The 20,097-nt window shown below is 30.6% G+C and overlaps 1 protein-coding gene across 1 annotated transcript in view; it reads right to left on the bottom strand.

Moving 5' to 3' along the window:
* Window positions 1-20,097, bottom strand: part of CALCRL (calcitonin receptor like receptor) — a 121,259-nt gene that overhangs the window by 40,182 nt on the left and 60,980 nt on the right. Inside the window, exons 3-9 of the mRNA XM_074302909.1 lie at window positions 17,163-17,246; window positions 16,871-16,989; window positions 12,418-12,499; window positions 10,456-10,597; window positions 6,786-6,896; window positions 6,481-6,593; window positions 5,262-5,353 (exon numbers count right to left, since the gene is read on the bottom strand). Coding sequence (XP_074159010.1) covers window positions 5,262-5,353; window positions 6,481-6,593; window positions 6,786-6,896; window positions 10,456-10,597; window positions 12,418-12,468 — 509 coding nt within the window. The 5' untranslated portion in view covers window positions 12,469-12,499; window positions 16,871-16,989; window positions 17,163-17,246. The remainder of the gene's footprint in view (window positions 1-5,261; window positions 5,354-6,480; window positions 6,594-6,785; window positions 6,897-10,455; window positions 10,598-12,417; window positions 12,500-16,870; window positions 16,990-17,162; window positions 17,247-20,097) is intronic.

The following is a 20,097-nucleotide window of genomic DNA, read 5'->3' as shown; positions in this document are numbered from 1 at the left end:
CATAATTATTTCCAATTCATAGATGAATACACTGGGATTCATGGTTGCGAGTTGTGCACACACAGAATTAGTTGATATTGCAAGCAGAATCTTGGTTTATATCTATCTCTTTATGACTTAATCCATTGTTCTTATACTGACAAAACTATACTGATGTTCTCCCATCAAGTACAACCAAGGGGCAAAAAGATGGATATTTTAAGAAAAGATTTCTTATATATAATATGAAGTATTAAATCTAACTTTTTTCACAAATGGAGCTATACATCAAGTGGCAAAAGAGGAAAAAATATTCTAGTTTTGAAATGAATGTTCTTAAATGTATATATTGAAACAAGATATTTTTTCTTTGTCCAAGAAGGCCCTTTTGAAAGAAACATTAACTCATCCGTTTATTTCATTAAGCTAAGTATGTACTAGATTAACTCCTAGTATGACCCATTCCAAAGAATCTCTCCTACAGAGATTAACTATATTTTGAAGGAGGAAAAAACTAAGAGTTACAGTTGTGATTTATTCTAATATTATCTATTATCTAATAAGTGATCTATTATCACAGAAGGTATATGAGTTTACTTTTAATCTATGGAGATCTGTGAGACAAATTATGTTGACTACAGAGAAAAAAAGTAAGGATAAACCTCTTTATAATTAGATCTACTATAGCCTATTTTATGAAGAGACATAAGGAGGATTTTAAGATGCATGAGTCTGGAGAAAGAGTTAAGAATGATGCTTTAGGAAAAGTTGAAGACACTGTTTGATTATTACAGCTCAATAGATGCTAAAGAAAACCGTAAAAAAGATATTATAACCTTCATAAATCTACTATAACTTCTCTTTTCTTGTGAAGAGGGAGAAGGCTATTCCTATGATGAAGCTTTAGTTATCTAGTATTATCTAAAGTGAATTAAATTGTGTGGAACTATTATCAGAAATAAAAAGAAAAAGATGTCAATTGTAGTTACTATTAAGGTTTGAGATCATTAGTGATTAATTTACTCCTAATAGATTAAGGATTTATCTAATAAGAATAATAGATATATAAAGACATCAAATGTACAACTATTGGAATAAGAAATTTTTCCAGTTCATTAAAAGTAACATTTTTGAAATGAAGTCTCTAAGCTCAGTTGACCAAATATGGGACATATTGAGATAGTCACTAATTTTTTTATTATTGAGAATTATATAAATGAATCCTTGATTACCCTAGAGTTCAGATAAAATTAAATATTAAAATAAAGTGAAATATTAAATAAACAAGAAATAAGAGTGAAAGCTCCAGACCCACTATAACAAGGGTTTCTATACAAGGATTCATCTTGCTTATCCTTATTATACTATAATAAAATTACAACTCATCAAAGAAGTTGTGATATAATTATATTGTTTGGGATTTTATTCGATTGACTGTGTTCTGTGATACAACTATAAAGTTCCTTCAAAGTTGACATCAGGTCATTAAGCATCTTTAGAGGACCTTTGAAGTACCCCTATGGGATTATCTGCTTTGGAAAACATTTGATTTATTTGTTTAATAAATATGATATCTTTCCAGTTATCTTTTTAAAGAAAATATTAAAGGTTTTTTTTCTATTTCTGGTTATAAAGATGAGTTGTTATTTTACAGTATGACTGAATGAGTTGATTTAAAGCCAAAAAACAATGGTTCTTTCATGCTATATGATTTCTGCAATTGATTTTCCTGCTTGAAACTTTCTTATTTTTCCAAAAGACTTTTAAATAAAATATTTTTTTAAAAAATGAAATAGTTATGTAAATGATATCAAATTATAGAATATAAAGTATATGGTTTGAGATCTGAAATTCTAAGGAAATTCATCTTGACATATTTAGGTCTCTTGCTTTTCCAGAAGGAAGGGGTTTATATTTTCAAATGTAGATTCATTTTTATTAGAATAAAACAACATAAAAAGGAGGTTTTATACAATTGCATCATGTTAAAGTAGCTAAAGGTATGGAGATAATTTTCTTTACTGTTTTCAATTTCTATATTCTTATATAATCCTTGATTTTAGAACATTTTAGACAATTTAGTCAGTCATGCTGTATTTAGTTAGTAAAATAAAAATATCACGATGAGTTTGCCTGAATTTCAGAATATGGGCCCACTTCCATTTCTTTTAAATAGATAATAAAGACATTGGGAATTGTCATTTACCAAAAAAAAATTGTGAGCTCAATTTATTTAAAGAGAAAAATTTATGAAGAAATTAACTAGCTTTTGAAGTTAGCAAAAGACAAAATTTCAATATGATTCAATAATTATTGATTGATTATAATATGCTAGATACTGTATTAGTTCTTTACAATTATCTCATTTATTTCTTACAATAATCCTGCAGAGTATGTGCTATCTTTATCTACATATCACAGATGAGGAAACAGAGGCAAACAGGTTAACTGATTTCTTCAATGTCACAGAACTACTAAGTGCTTGAAGCATAATTTTTAACTTGGGTCTTCCTGACTTCTAACTTGGTTCTTCTCTATCTAATGTTCTGCCTAGCTTTCCTACTATATGTGAATGTAATGGAATGCATTTCTCTTATGTAACTATTTGATATAATGTGGATGCTGGGACAAGATTTAAAATAAAGAGACTATGAAGGTAGTGTAATCTGAATATTAAAATTCAATTAACATTTTCCACTATTCAACTGTAAGTAAAAATTGATATTTTAATAATTTCCAAATCAAGCTACATCAGGCTAAATGTTGCATTGCTATTACATGCTGATGTTGAAAAGAGTTTGTAATAAAACTATTTTTACCTCTGTTCATCTTATTTTTATTTGCTGTTTTATCAATGTCATCTTTATATGTCCTTGTGATAACAATGATAATTTTGATGCAATGATAATCACAATCTCCGACTGGCCTTTCCCATAAGATTTTGCAGACAAGCATTATATATGTTTTTAGTGTGTGTGATAAAATTTATCCTTTCATTTCCAGTTGAGGAAATTCCTTTATCAAAATAGACCAATATCTTCTTAGTTTTATGAGGCACTAAAAGATATTATGATTTTTCTCAGAGGTCATATGAACAAAATTTAGAAGCCTCAGAATTTGAAACTAAGTTTCCTAACTTGAGACTAACTTAATATTCATTCTGAATTTCCTCTCATTTTAAGATTTTGGGCATTACTTGTAATGCATGGCAAATTATTAAAACTGGTTAATTTTTTGTTTGTTTTTATTTGTAATTGAAGCCTGTGATCTTGTTTCTAACTTCTCATTATGAAGCTGTTGAAATATATCAAGTTAAAATTATTTTAATTATATGTAGTATATTTTAATTATGTTTGTCTTTCTAGGACATTTAACATTTGCTATAGGTTGTTTATTCTATGTTAGAATAGTTTATTTTCTCTTAAAAACAAGATCAATTTCAGTTTTGTGATATAACTTGGTGCTTGCCATGTCCCTAGCCTCCTAAAATTTTAAACAGAGTATTCAGGATATATTTTCATGAGGCTTTTACAGAATCTAAGATTTTGCCTTTTCCACTTCTTTATTCCTCAATCATATCATCCAATACATTTGTAATAATATAGGTAGATGTTATCTGGACCAGTGTGTCAAACTTTACTCACAATAATTAAGATATGGAGGTTATTCCAATTCTTCCCTCTCCTCTTATGTACTATATAAATCAATAATTATCAGATGCAAAGAAGTAGTTGATCAGCTGATCAAAGCCCCAATAAACATGCTTTTGACTATAAATCATAGGATTTTTAAATTTTTAGTAGCAAAGAGGTTATCTACTTCATTGACTACATTTTACAGATAAGAAAACTAAAAACTTCAGGATTAAAGAGACTTCCCCAAAAGCACTCTATTAGTAAGTCAGACTCCAAGTATATATTTTTGTTATTGTTGTTGTTATTACTGAGGCAATTGGGGTTAAGTGACTTGCCCAGGGTCACATAGCTAGGAAGTGTTAAGTGTTTAAGGCCAGATTTAAACTCTGATCCTCCAGACTTCAGGGCTGGCGTTCTATCCATTCCACCACCTAGCTGCCCCTCAAGTATGTATTTTTTACATTCTATCATGCTGCCTCTTAGAGAGGTCATCATGCATTTAATTTCTTAGCTTTGGACTTCTCTGTCTATGAGCTATAAAACTGACGGATTTATAGAATTTTGTAGCTGGAAAGGGCTTAGAAATCATCTAGCCTAAGCTTCACATTTTATAGAGAGAAAACTGCCAGCAATGGCAGTGTACTCCTGAGAGTTAATTTACTAGTGAGTGACGTTGAGACCTAGAAAACCAGTGTTTTGGTTTACCATATAATTTGTTGAAGGTGGTAAGATTAAGAAAAGGTCAAAAACAGTGGAAGTAGAGGAAGGAAAGGCAGAATATTCTAGATAAAACTGAGAAAACTAAATATTCCTAAACTGCTCGGGACCTTATACTTTTCCCTGACTTTGTGCCCTCCAGACTGCTGATTTACTTGTATATCCTAGTGATATCTAGGCCTTGTTGCACATCTTTAATATTTCTGGGCCATTCTATTTTGTTAATTAACTTCCTTTTATATTTTGTTTAATCCAATTAATATATAACCTTCTTGAGAGTAAGAACTGTTTCAATTTTTCTATTTGTTTGCATAGGGCTTGGTACATAGCACCTAATAAAGGTTTTTTAGTCATATATTCCTTCAAACTGTGACTAATGATAAGTCTAACATGGAAATGTTACACAAAGTCAAAAAGGTCACCAACATATAAAAAATAATATGTTGCTACTGTCAATCTCCATAAATTATGTTAGTTAGGTAACTCTCTGTTCAGAGAAGCACTAAGAAGACAACATAGTTTAAAAGTACAAATGTCCTAGTTCACTAGGCAAAGTACAGTTCTAAAAAAAACCCCTCAAAATCAAATAAATAAACAAATCCAACTAAACTAAAATAGCTGAAAGTTCATACACAATAAGAACTATCTTGGGGTCCTTGTGATGACAAAAATGAAATTTATTTAAAAGGCTATTAATTTACCTCTCATCTCTCTTAGTCTCTTGAGGAATTCTATCAGTAACACACATGAGTTATTCTGAATCTCAAATGTTATATAAGAGCAGTATTTTCTTTTTTCTTTTTTTGGCTGCATCTAAATATATATATATATTTTCTATTTTTTTCCCAATATATGCAGAGCACAGTTATTTTTCAACAGAAAATGACCACAATGCCCTCAAATATACAAATAGGATATACCCTTACTTACTTGAAATAAAAAAATATCCCAAGAGAGATCAGCAGTGATGCAATCGATAATCCATGTCCAATGATAGTAAGATAAAACAAATTCAATGCTGTCTGTAATTTTTGGGGAAAACATTTAAAAAGCAAAAAGAAAATTTTAGTTCATAGTAAAATGCTTTGGGTTACATACAATTCTATACATATCAATTATGTTCCTGAAAATTCTAATTTAATTAATTAAATCAATATAAAATACAAAGTATATCACCTTATAGCCCCTCAATTCTTATGAATCCCATTATAAAGTTAAGTATAGTAATTTAAGGAGGAAAAGAGGAAAATTTTCTGGTAACAATTAGCATGTAAACTGAGTCTTAAAAGACATGAAGTATTCTAAGAGGCAGAGATGAGGAGCAAGGGCTTACCAAATATGAGAATAGATTATATGTTTATTTTCTTTTCTTTTTTTTTCTTTAAATATGAGCATAGATATGGCCAATTGACAATTATAATTGCATCTCTCTAATAAACATAGACTTTCTGAATCTCTACAATAATTCTCTTCAAAACCAATTTGCAAAGTCTATTTTATATTGATAAAATCACACTAAATTTAAGACCCGAAAGGGGAAATGCATACATGAAAGGGATGCTAATGATAATATAGTTGAGAAATGGCCATTCAAGACTTTCAAAGTAGGGAACTCCAATACTCCTCTAAGAAGTTCATACTAATTTTGGACAGCTTTAATAGGAAATTTATGCCATCATAGAATCTAGATTTGTCCCTTTGCAACTTGTCTTTGCAACTTATTCTTGTCTTTGCTGTCTGGGATTATCAGAATAAAAGATATCAGAGAAGAAAAACCCAGTCTTTTTTTTTTATCTCATGGTCTTTGATTCTCATGCATTTCAAAAACAAGTTGTTGTTGTTGTTGTTGTTGTTGTTTTTTCTCATACACAGTAATTTCTTGAGAAAGACCATCTCCTTACTTGAAAATTCAAAAATTCTTTCTTCAAATAATTTCCTTTTTATTGTTTTTCTCATACATCTTTTTTGCAGAAACATTAAAAAAAAACCCATCAGATCTGAAAATAAAGATGTGTTCTACTCATGGAAATAATTTTTCTTAGAGATAGAATGCTGAAGGAGACTGCAAATGGGGATATAGAACTGAGGAACCAACATGTTACTATAATTAAACTCATTCTGAATGGCAATGTATCTCTGTATTATATACCTGTACTTTCAAATGGGTATGGATATTACATCGGGTATAATTTGTCCAGGTCCTGTTACTCTCTGGGTGTTTAAACCAATTTCCATTTGGATCACATATTTTTGTAACTTTTTCTGTGAATGAAAAAAAACAAACAAACAAACAAATGAAAGCCACAATGAAGCAGTTTTTCCTTCCACATACACATTGCATAGATAATTCATAGAAGAGATTTTTCTATTAAGTATGTTTATATGTATAGGCACAGTTGTACACATATAGACATAGCATTAAAGACATGATAAATATTATATTTATTTATTTACCAGAAGGGTCAAAATCCAGAAAATAGTCAGGACAGTGTTGCATTGATTCAGTCCCTGCAGCAACATCATTCCAACATAGCCAGCCATCCCACGTCCTGTTGCAGTATGGTCCTAAGGAATTAAATAGAGAAATCATAAAATGATAGAATTAGAGCTACAAGGAATCTAAAAGGCATCTAATTATAACAGGCTAAGGGAAATGAAAAGACTTCAAAATCATGAGAGTAAGAATAGCTAATATTTGAACACAAGACTGCCGAGTCAAGAGTCAGTAAATAGCTTTTCTGTGGCTCCACACATGATTCATAATATAAGACCTTATGGTTTCATGCACCCATTATCTAATTAATGCTGTTTGTGAAGCACACTGAAAACCAGAAATAGAAACTAAAGGTAGCCTTTTAAAATCATCCTTATTATGTCACTATTTCAAAAGGTTTTGCTTCTGTTATTTCTAAGACGTTAATAACATAGAAATAAGATATTTTACATGTAAAATTTTAATTTATGCTTTAAAATAATAAAACACAATAATTCTCAGAGTTTAGGAGTTTTGCTGATTAGCTTCAAGATATATGTATATGTATTAATGCTTCTATACTGTATTCGAACTCACAGGAAAGATTACTAAATGAAGAACTGTGGGTAAAGAGTACCAAGTAGGTTAAGAAATTGTAGAAATGAAACTTATACTCTGTTCATAACATAGAATATTTCTATGTTTAAATCAAATGATGATTATTAAATTCAATCATATAAATATAACACATACAGTAATAGTAATCTGATATTGGATTAATTTAGGGAAGTCATTCACAATATTTGTAACCAAGAGATACTGGGAAGGGTTGTCAGTATAAAAATTGTCTCAGATTTATCTTCTTAACATTACTTTATTTACTTAATTAAACTTTGGTTTTCAAGATTGCTTTAATACATTTAATAATTGACTTACACTAATTTATTATTTTTGAAATACAATTGTACTTGAATTAAAAAATCCATCTCCTTTTTACTAACTGGGCTGACATATAACATTTTTTAAAGCAAATCAATACGCTACATTGTATTTTTCATTCTATCACAAGTGAAATAACTATCCTTTTAAGTAAATTATACTACTAGACAAGCAATTTTATTTTTTGGACTTTGTTTCTTCAACTCTAAAATAAAGAGGTCAGAGAAGATGATCTCTATAGTTTCTTCCAGTTTGAAACCAATAAAGCTTGGATGTCCACACTGATATATTCAGATGTTAAAATTATGATCATGATTATTATATGAGATAACTAGGATTGAGATAATTATTTTAATGTAAAAGCATGAATCAACAAAGAATAACTGACTGCCAAACATTTATATTCATAATGATATTTGTAAACAACAGAGAAGAGAAAAATTCCACAAATTGAATTACAATTATATTATTAATTTATTTGTTTTATGTAATAATTCCTTCTGGTTAACCTTAAAAAATTATTTTAAAAACTACCCAATCCAAAAAATCATTCAATCCCAAATAAGAAAATTTTCTTCTTGAGATTGATTTAATGTGTAGGGTTGGTTTAGTTAATTAATAATCACGCCTTGCAATTTAAAATAAATGATAAATCACTATGCCCTGATATCTTTATCAGGCAAAGGGGGGAAAATCAGCTGAAGTATGAATTAAATGCCCAAATAGTCTAAATAGTATATAGCCTATGACTAATTCCTAAATGAAAAAAAATTTCTAAAATAATTTAAACTTCCTTGAAAGCCACTGGATGATCTGTGGTAATGTTGCCCAGAATGTTTTCAGCCTGATTGTAAAAATTTGGTCATATGTTGTGCTTTATTTATAAGAGGCCCTTTTGGGCCTCAAGGATTTTAGTGTATGTAGGATAAAACAATAACATACAGTCATAACCCTGAGAAGAAATTAGCTGTGGAGGAAGAAGAAGAGAAGAGAAGTAGATTTAGCTTAGCCTCAGTTTCATCTTGGCCAGAAAAGGATTTTGTAAACTTTTTTAAAAAATGGAACTTTTTCATCAACATATTATCAGTATCCTCAAAATAAAAGTATCTGGGGACAGGGTATGAATCAGAAACCAAGCATATGCTAAACAAGGTGAGAAAAGGCAGATTCAAATCTACCAGGAGAAAAAAGTTAAAGCATGCCTAAGGGAAATAATCCAGAGTTCCATTAAAAGGAATTCTGGTAGCTGTGAGTTACCCTTAATCATTCAGAGGTTATACGTGTGAATTCACTTTCTTCTGTATTCTATGTGTATTCAAATCTACCAGGAGAAAAAAGTTAAAGCATGCCTAAGGGAAATAATCCAGAGTTCCATTAAAAGGAATTCTGGTAGCTGTGAATTACCCTTAATCATTCAGAGGTGATACATGTGAATTCACTTTCTTCTGTATTCTATGTGTATTCATAGGGACTGGGTATAAAAGAATTTTGTGTGTGTGGTGTTTTGTGCCAACTATTCTTACCATTAATCCCAGTAAGTATCTTTCTCTAAAAACTAATTAAATTTGGCTAGCTGATTGATCAAAATAATAATAATCAAAAGTTGAGGGATAACTTAAGATAATATATTAGTAATATGGGATATCCCAATCCCTCAAGGGACTTTTTAGAGGAAAAGAAGTAACTGAGCAACTTTAAGGACCCAGATGGTCAGTGACATTGGGGAAATAAAATATCAAAGTGTTCTCCAATATGAGATACCATTAATTTTCCAAAATATTTTCCAGAGAGTAGAAAAAGATCTAAAAGAAAATACCTAACAAACTTTAAGCAACTTTCCTTTCTAATTGATGAGATAAAAGGTATTTTATTTTAGGTTTAAGTCCAAGAATAAATAGCTGTAGACATTTTTAAAATAAAATCATTGTAGATCCATTAATATGAAAGCCAGGAGAAATTCTGGTGGCTGAAAGCCAGAATAATTTAAAGAATGGCCCTAAAGGGATCAGTATTATCTTACTTTTTATTACCTTATTTTCCTCTGGGAAAATTTGATTTATATTTTATATATTATAGGAGGCAATTATGTTGTAATACAGAAAAATTCTATGTAGTAATCAATGTAGTGTAGTAAAACTTCGCTCTATTTATTACTGCATGTATGCATGAACTTGGAAATAGAATTTAATATTTTTGAAGTTTATTTTTATTCTATAAAATTAAGAGTTTAACTAGGTAGTTTTAAATGTTCATTGTATCTCTGAAGTATGTGATCTTATGACAGAAAGCAGTTCTGACATGGTCACATAGCATCTTATAGTAATACTATCTTTCTATGGAAATAAACTGATAAAGATTGTAGGTAAGAATATAGAGAACCACAGGCTCTAAATAGTTTATTCTTAAATATTTAGTATGAAAATTTATACTTCAGAAATCAGCAAACATTGAAAATTGAGGTTTGATTTCTTTATTTTTTGTTGATTATCTAGATTTAATGATATAAAATGATATAAAAATATAGTGCAGAATAAACTTATACATGTGCTGTGTATTTTTGGAGAGTTCACATTTGCTAGCATATGTCTAGAGATTGGTGACATCTTTTCTGTTTTTCCATGTTTGTACCAGAAATGTACATATTAATTTTTTCAGAAACCTAAAATATTAACATTATTCCACAAAGTAATATGGTAAAATGAAAATATTTACCTTCTGTCCTGTGAATAGGTTCTTGCATGATTTTTTGGTAACATTCATACTGGGCTGTCATAATCTTATTTCGAGTAACACCCAACTGAGATGGCTCTCCAGAAAAATTTTGTCCTCCTTCTGGTTCAGCCATGGCCAAAGGCTAAAAATCAAAGAAGAACTTCATAATTTCTACATAGAATCTTTATTAATGTAGGATGTTGTGTTTATATTAGGAATGATATAATTACATATGTTTGAACTGTACAAATGTCTATTTTTTTCTGATAACCTGACCTCTGATTTCATTGTCAGAGAGAATTTCTGGAGGGAGCTACTAAGTAGTATAGTAGATAAAGCACTGCTCCTAGAGTCAAAATAATCTGAGTGCAAATCTGGCCTCAACTACTTCCTAATTGTGTGAAACTGATCAAGTTATTCTATCTCTGGCTACTTCATTTTACTAAACAGTAAAACAGAGAGAATAAAAACATCTAGTTACTAGGGTTGTTGTGAGGATAAAATGAAATTTATTTGAAAAGCATTTTTTGAATCTGTGCTGTTATTATTTTATTTTTATTATTACATATTATATGGCAACATTTACTCTATCATTTATAGTCTTATGTCACTGTCTGGGATGTAGAGATACTGCTAGATTAAATAACTTGCCCAAAGTCACTAGTCTCAGACATAGATTTTTTGGTCATTTTTTCTGACTTTGAAGATCTTCCTTCCTCTTACCCATTATGCTGTCATCATATGTTCATTAATATCAATATTTTTATCATTTCATTAGTGTAGGTATTCTCTCTAATGATATTGGTAAAACTGCGAGATGTTAGCTTTGGTAGTTTGAGAGATATAAGGGCTAAAAAATAAAATGATCACTCTAGAATCAGTTTTGCACTAATGTTGATTCTCAAATGAAAGAGATGTAATAACTCTTTTTGAGCTTTTCCAGACTTATGGGGTGTACTAGAACTTATGTTATTCAAGCATAATAGAATAACTTCCATCCTTAATAATGTAGGGAACTTTTAGTGGACAATTAATATATTTATGCAGAAAAGTATGGGGACTTTTTTTTTAGTTTTTTTATTAATTTTTATAATTATAACTTTTTTTGACAGTACATATGCATAGGTAATTTTTTTTACATTATCCCTTGTACTCCCTTCTGTTCTGAATTTTTCTCCTCCTTCCCTCCACCCCCTCACCTAGATGGCAGGCATTCCCATACATATTAAATATCTTATAGTATATCCAAGGTACAATATATATGTGCAGAACCGAATTTTGTTGTTGTTATTGTTGCAAAGGAAGAATTGTATTCGGAAAAGTATGGGGACTTGACCTATGAATTCATCAGCATTTAGATGCCCAACCTATTGAGCTTGTGCATAAGTAGGTACAATTAGGAGAGACAGTAGGGTCGCCTAGTAACATCATAAAAAACTCCATTGCTAATAATGAGGGCATCAATATTTTCCTCTATTATGTACTTTTCTAATAGCTCTAATTAAATAAGAAGCTGGCCACTCATTTGCTTGCCAAAGGAATAGCAGTGAAGGTATTAAGATAATAAAGCCCCTATCTTAACAGGCTAGCTCAAGTAATCATTGTGAAAATTTATTTTTGTTGCCGTAGCTGCACTCTCATTGAAAAATGATGAAGACTTAAAATAATATGCAGTGTTTAATTTAACTGATTTTTTTTAAGATCCTGACAAAATATAATGTTCTTGAGAAGGAAAACCGATTTTTAGCTTTTTTGTTGTTTTTATTTTTATTTCTAATGCCTTTCACAGAAACTAGCAGTGTTAAAGAGATAAGATTTCAATCAACTAGGTGTGCACTGAATTAAACTATTACACAAAACATCTCTGCACAACAGTACATCAAGAGCACCATTCATTTGTTTTACTAGCACCATTAAACTAAACACAAACATGTAATTGTGCTTGAATTATGAAAATATTACCTTCAAAATAGTCAAGAGAAGTAGAAACACGAGGATCCACCTTTGTTCCATAATTAAAATTGACTTTTAAAATTAGACCCTTCTGTAACAAAGAAATTAAAATAATGTGATGTGTATATTTAACCTAAATTTTAAAAAATGCCTCAGTTTATATCAGTTTTAAAATATATAACTATACATATTACATATACATATATGCAAACATATAGATACATATAAATTTGAATATACAGACACAAATTTTAATTTTAAGATGACAGAAGAACAATTTTAGATAGAAATTAATAATGACACTTGTATATTCAAAGAACAAAAGTATTTATATTCAAGAAACAAAAGTACCAATATCTAGCATAATTTGAGAACATGCCATTTTGTCCCAAAGTGCCTTCTATTTGCTTTATACACAAGGAAATTTTCTTGGCTTCTTTACTTCCTCTATATTCTATTTATATATTTTTCTTAGTAATAATATGCTTATTAAGCTTCTTTCATTTGAAAGTTATATACTTTATTATAACTGAACTATAAAATATATTTTACATCCACTTAAGAATATGAAAATTTGATAGTAAATCATTCTAGATGAAATTTATCTTTCTTCATCTTTTTAATGGCAGATATTTAATTTATTGATATCTGAGTAATTTAGAAAAATCTATTACTTTAATTAATTTTCCCCATAAACTTCTCCATTTCGTATCACTTATATGCCTTCTATAACAATCTCCTTCAGTCCTCATGGTAATGCTATATGATGACATTTCTACTTACTTCTGCATTTCTTTACCTGCATAGGGGTTCCTATTCCATTCTATTTCTTCCAATAGATTGCTCCTTCTGGCTTCCCTGTACTATTTCTCATTTTCAGCACCTCCCTATATACCAGCTCATTCTCCAGTATATGTAAACATCCCAATGTCTCTCCTCTGTCTTCATAAACTTTCATTGGATTCTTCTATCCTTTTCAATTATCATCTTTTATTACTTTTCCTTTTGTAGTTAAACTCTTTGAAAAGGCTAAAAATGCTTCCTCTTTTTTTCTCGCTTTCTTTTTTTACAATTTGATTTCCAACTTCATTTTTCCACTGAAATTTCTCTCCAAGTTATTGTCTCTCTTCTTTCTGCTGAGACAATTGGGATTAACTGACTTGCCCAGAGCCACACAGTTAGGAAGTGTCAAATGTCCGAGGTCACATTTGAACTCAGGTCCTCCTGACTTCAGGACTGATGCTCTATTCACTGTGTCACCTAGCTGTCCCAATAGTCTCTTAAATGCCAAATCCAATAACCTTTCAAACTTCATTCTCTTTGATGTTTCTTTGTAATATTTGACAGTATTGATCACCCTCTCCTCCTTGATACTTTTTCTTTCTAGGTTTTTATGACAACACTAGCTCAGATTTTTCCTAGCAGACAACTTCCCATCTCTACCCTTCATCCATTATCTTCTTCTATATTATGCCCTCTACCTATAAGTATTCCATAGGGTTCTGTTCTGTGTCTTTTCTTTTCCCTCTATCCTAATTCACTTGAAGATTGCATCTATCCTGTGGATTTAATTACTATCTCTATGCTGAGCATTCTTAAATCTACCTATCTTGTTCTACTCCCTCTGTTAAACTCCAATCTCACCTGTAATTGCTTTTCAGACATCTCAAATAAGTTACCTGATAAGCATCTTAAACCCAACATGTTCAACACCAAATTCATTATTATTGTTTATTATTATTATTATTATTATTATTATTATTATTATTATTAATTTTGATCTAAACCCTGCTTCCCTCCTAACTTCCTTTTTGCTGTCAAGGGCATCATCATTCTCCCACTCCTTCAGGTTCACAATGTCAGTGTCATTATTGACTCCTCATTATTTCTCACCCTCTATATCCAATCTGTTGACAAGATCTATTGATTAAAACTTTGCAAGAGCTCTCAAATATGCTTTCTTCACTCCTCTGACACATGTCTCTGCTACATGTCTCCACATCTCATGCATGGCACTATTTTAATAGCCTACTGTTGGATTTGTTTGCCTTGAATCTCTCCCCAGTTCAATCTGTTCTCCATTCAGTCATCAATGCACAGGTCCATCAATGCACAATTATGTCCACACAAAATGACCTTCTAAATATTCATCATATTCCAGTAGCTATCTATTTTCTCCAGGGTTAAATACAAAATCCTCTGTTCAAGACCCTTCCTAACTGAATCCTCCTACACTTTTCTAGTCTTCTCACACTTTTCAAATATTCTTTTGTCCAATGGCATTGGCTTCCTTGTTATCCTAAACAAGATATATATTCTCCAATGTATTGCCCTCTCTAGATCCCTAAACTCTCTCTTATTTTCAACATCTCTCTATTAGCTCATTCACCAATTTTTGACTACCCCTTTTCATCTCTACCAAATGTCATGTTCAACAAGATCTCTTTCCTAGTCCCACTAATTCTAATGCCTTCACTCTCTTTTTGATTTATTTATATTATATATAGCTTGCTTTTACATATTTGTTTGTGCCTCCCCCACAAGATTGTGAATTTTGCTTCTGGCATTCCCAGTGTTTAGTACAGTGCCTGACACATAGTAAGAATTTAATACATGTTTATTGACTGATTTCTCTATAAATTATATGAGTAAATGGGGTAATATATTTTGTTTTAGAATTTTTATGAGTCATGAATTTATCTATATTTACATAAGATCAAGTGGAAGAAAATTGTACGTTATTAACATCATTACAGTTAAATGGGTAACAAGTTAATTCTTAATACATATCATTAGGACTGACTACTTAGGATAGACAAAGAGATCTCAGAATCAACTAGGATCACATTTGAGAAATTTCAAATGTATCTGATCAGTTTCTTGGATAAAAGCCCATTAAAACAACTACAAAATTACTTTCTGAGAAGTTAGAAATCATAAAATAACTGGATCTCAGAAAAATCATAATTATGAGTGATCCAAAGAACAATGGATATATGCTTGGGCATATGTAATCTAGAACTATTATTAAGGGCAGATGAGTTATTATTAAGGGCAGATGAGTGGCTTGGAAAGGGGAGATTATACATTCATATACTCTTTACTATTTGCCAGGCAACATGCTAAGCACTTTTCAAAAATTATCTCTTTAATCCTCAAAATGAACTTGTGAAGTATGCACTGTTATTAGCCCCATTTTACAGTTAAGAAAACTGAGGGAAACAGAAGTTAAATATATTGCCCAAGGTGATCGATAGATCTATCTATCTATCTATCTATCTATCTATCTATCTATCTATCTAATTAAGTATCAGGGCATATTTGAACTTAGGTCATCTTGAATCTAACCCAGCATTCTATAAACATGCTACTTGATTTCCCACATTAGTCACTGCATGTACTGAAAAGAAAAGTTGGGCCTGTCATGTGGTGAGAGTGAAGGAGAAAAAAATGGACATTATTGGTACAAATGTATTTCACATAAAAACTCAAGGGAACTATTAATATCTTCCTGTGTTGTATAAATCTTCTATGAAGAATTTATAAAAAATTATGTCAATCCTTCATACTACTATCCACCTCTATACTCTCTTTCCTTCCTTCCTTCCTTCCTTCCTTCCTTCCTTCCTTCCTTCCTTCCTTCCTTCCTTCCTTCCTTCCTTCCTTCCTTCCTTCCTTCCTTCCTTCCTTCCTTTTCTTTCTTTCTTTTTTTTCCTTTTTTCTTCCTTCTTCCCTTCCACCCATCTCTGTTGCTATCTCCTTGTATGTCTCTCTATTTGTTTCTCTGTCTGTCTGCCTATCTCTCCCATCCCCCTCCCCCTCCCCCATTTCTCTCTGTCTCTGTTACACTCTCTTCCCTCTCTCTCCTAGTACAGCACCTGAAATTTAGTGAAATCTTGTTTAAAAATAGATCATAATTTCAGGGAAAACCAAAATAGTTTGAGTTCCCTGCATAGAGTATCCTAGTCAAAGAGAGTATGGATCATTCTATTAAACTAAAAATATCTGATATTTATACTTATCTATATTTAGCATATCTATATATTGAATTCAATACTATAAGCATTTATTAAATGCTAATTATTTTCAAGTTACTTTGATAAATATTGAGGATTCAAAACAAAAAAAAAATCACTGACATAACATAAACTGAGGAAGAAGTGAGTATTAATATTAGAAGAACAAGGGAAAGCTTGCCAAGGAATGGCATCTCAATTGAGTCAGTATAAATGTACAAGAAAGAAGAAAATATTATCTAGGAAAGATATCTGTTACTAGCCACTGGGCTATATAAAATTCAAACCAATTCCTATCATGCAACCTGTTATTAGTGTTGCTATGGGGACAGTATTAGTAGAACATGTAGTTAAATTGTTTTTCCACATTTATATATTATATTGCTTTCATCATCTCTTGCAATGACAGCACAGTATTAATGAATAGGAAAAAAAATGTCACTGACCTACTGAAGGTCCTTATCTTCTAATGTTGGTAATTGTTCAAATGAGAAAAGTTTTTTCTTCCTTTTTCTTCTATCAGCAATATTTGTTTTGGTCCTTTTAATATAGAGATTGAGCTAAGCTAAAAGAGTCAGGAAATCATATAAAAATGTAAAAATAATGCAACAAAAATCAAACACATGCTTTTACAGGAGAATATAATAAAATGATATTTTTGCAATTCAGTATTTTAATAGGTTGCTGTTACTTTATCTTACATTTTACTCTGTAGTTACTTAGTTTTCTCATACTTACAGTTGTCTCCAGATTCAGACCATATCTTTCCTTGGGTCTCCTTGAAGCTGCTTTGAAGATATGTTTTTAACCAACAGTCATGACCTAAAATGATATATATATATAATGTTTTGAAAATTTTAAAGCACAATAAAGGTTACTTTTATCATTATTTTACTATTATCATTAAAATATTGACTACTGTATATATGATATATTGTTTTAATCTATCAGCTTTATTTTCATTTATAACAAAATGCTAGTATATAATTATTGAGTCTAGCTTCCTTCTAAATTTTAACTTCCTTCAAGTTTTTATTTTCAATTCTAGTTTCAATTTCAATTATCTGTTTGGCACAGTACTTACATCTGATTTTTATAGGGTATTAGATATGCTGTCCCAAAAGAAAATTTTAATTATGTAGCAAGAAATTTATAGATAAGAATTCATCATATATATATAATCTAACAAATCATGATTACAATAAAAAAAAAAAACTTTGCATATTATCCTGAATCACTAAGTTTAAAGTTTAACTCCTTTTTCCTAATCTTTATAATCATCAAACCCTATTATTCATAATTACTATGGAAGATACAAAGTATGCTAGCAAAATATTTAGTCAGAAAATCTCTGTTCTATTTCTGGCTCTACCATTTATTATGTGTAAGCTTGATGAAATAATTTTGGTTCCTTCTGTGTTATTTTACCCATCATCATTATGAATGTGTTGAATGTTCTTTTATCACATGCATGGAATTTTAAACTCTAATATATATGGGACCTGTTAAATCTTCTCCCTGACAAAAATCCCTTTCAATATATTCCTAACTGATATTCATCCAGGTTCTGCTTGAAGACCTCTAAGTCTCAAAGAAAGCTAGATTTTGAATGAGTTGATGTGAATTTTACTCCTGGATCTTCAGTTCACTACTAGTCACTTAACTTCATAGGTCTGTTTTATTCTTTTAAAATAAGAGGTTATACTTTATAGCTGCTGGAGTCCCTTTAAATTTAAAATCCAACTGCTTATCATCTTATAGTGAAAAAGGATCCACTGTTTCCCATGTCAGGTCAGACCACATTTAAATAGTTTTAAATGTACATTCTCTACAGCCCAGTTTCTTAAACTGTGGGTTGAAACCCCGTATGTAGTCTCATAACTGAATGTGGGGGTCGTGAATTTATGATTTATTATCAGTAAATGTTTGAATTGCATGCCAGCCACTGTGATATATCTTTATATCCAGGGTCATATAAAAATTTCTTGGCAAAAAAAAAAAAAAAAAAAGAGTAGGAAAAGTCTTGCTCTATAGAAACCATCCCAGTTCTTTGAATTCTCAGTTTCTCTGATCCACTTTGTCTAATAGATTGACACTCATAGCAGTAGATTTGGCTACTGGCTATAATATCTACTTTATTAACATTTTTCCATTGTTTTCTGCATAGATTTTGTTTCTTCACTAAGCCTTTACTTTTACCCCAATTAGACTTCCATGAGTTATTGCTATAATTCTTAACAGTGATAGGCATCAGACATTTTAACTTTCATTACATATTTTGAGAACAATTCAGAAGTTTCTATTTTATAGTTCAATTCAGTTAGCATTTATTAAGCTCTTCTATTTATACGGCATGAGATAAATTCAAATGACACAAAAGTTTATACTTTAATGGGGTAACTAAGAAATATAAACAAATGACTATAATGCAAGGTATAATGGTCTGAAGTATTTGAGGAGGGAGATATTATGGGAATAATTAGAGCAAAGAAAGTAAAACCTTTTTTTTTTCCTGAGGAAATCAGGATAACTCCTCATTGAGGAGTTGACATTTGAAGATCCCAATTGTTAAATAGGATTTCAACTGGTTTAATGTGGAGGATAATAAAGTCTCTTTATCCAAGTCATACTAGTACATTTCCAGGACCCTTGAAATCTTGTGAATATACTTAATACCTCAAGTTGCCTTCAAATTTTATTTGATACCCTTGATCTAGTCTGTTATAACTATGTAAAATGTCTGGTATAGCTTTCTGGAGGACCTTAGCATCAGCTCAAGTCCTTGGTCTTAGTGGAGGAGTCATAAAGGCAGGAGACTCAGGCAGATGCTCAAAGATGAGTCCAGAGTCTTTTCTGTGTCTGTGGCTGATAGGCCAATTCCCAGTTCTCCCAGCCCTTAAATACTTCAGTTCCATTACTACAACACACTGAGCATACTGTTATCACATTAAGTATATGTTTAAAGAACCATTTTCTGACAGTGAGTAGGTGCTTAACTATAAGTTCCCTGCTGAGATTCAAGTACACCTTTTCAGAGTTCTGGCCCTCACAACTACATCCTGAATCTTTTTAAACTTATCAACTTTTTTTTTTAAAGACATCAGTTCCTAGAATACAATGTTATTAATGCCCATTGATCACAATTTATTTTTTATTGTCCGATAAAGGAAAAAATTTCAATTTATCCAAAATGATTGGGGAGTAAAATATATCAAATAGTTGGACATTTTTATTCTTAACATATTTCAAAGACACATAATAAAATAATTAGCATAAAACCAGGGCAAATTTTAACTTTTCCCCAATGATTAAGATGCTATTTCAAGCTCTTGAATGCAAGTATAAAGATCCTTTAGAAATAACAATCAGTGTTTTTATACAATTGACATAGGAGGTATAAGATAGCAGGAATTTATCTCTCTGCAAAGAACTCCAAAATCTACATACCCAACCTTCATTTATCTATTGAGATTAGGTCCTGTATCTTTTAATGACTAATGGGCCTTAGGCATATCAAAACAAATATTTTCAAAACATGACTTATTTCCCCCCATAATTCTATTTTCCTAATCCTAGCACTTCTTCTGTATTCCCTTTTCCTAGACAGAACAGTGCTATTTTTATACTTCAGTGAGGTTCAAAACCCAGAAATTATCATTCATACTTCATTTAC

This window comes from Sminthopsis crassicaudata, chromosome 3 (genome assembly GCF_048593235.1).
Source record: "Sminthopsis crassicaudata isolate SCR6 chromosome 3, ASM4859323v1, whole genome shotgun sequence".
Taxonomy (NCBI): Eukaryota; Metazoa; Chordata; class Mammalia; order Dasyuromorphia; family Dasyuridae; genus Sminthopsis; species Sminthopsis crassicaudata.
Note: the sequence above shows the minus strand (reverse complement) of the source record. Positions and strands in the feature narration are given on the sequence as shown.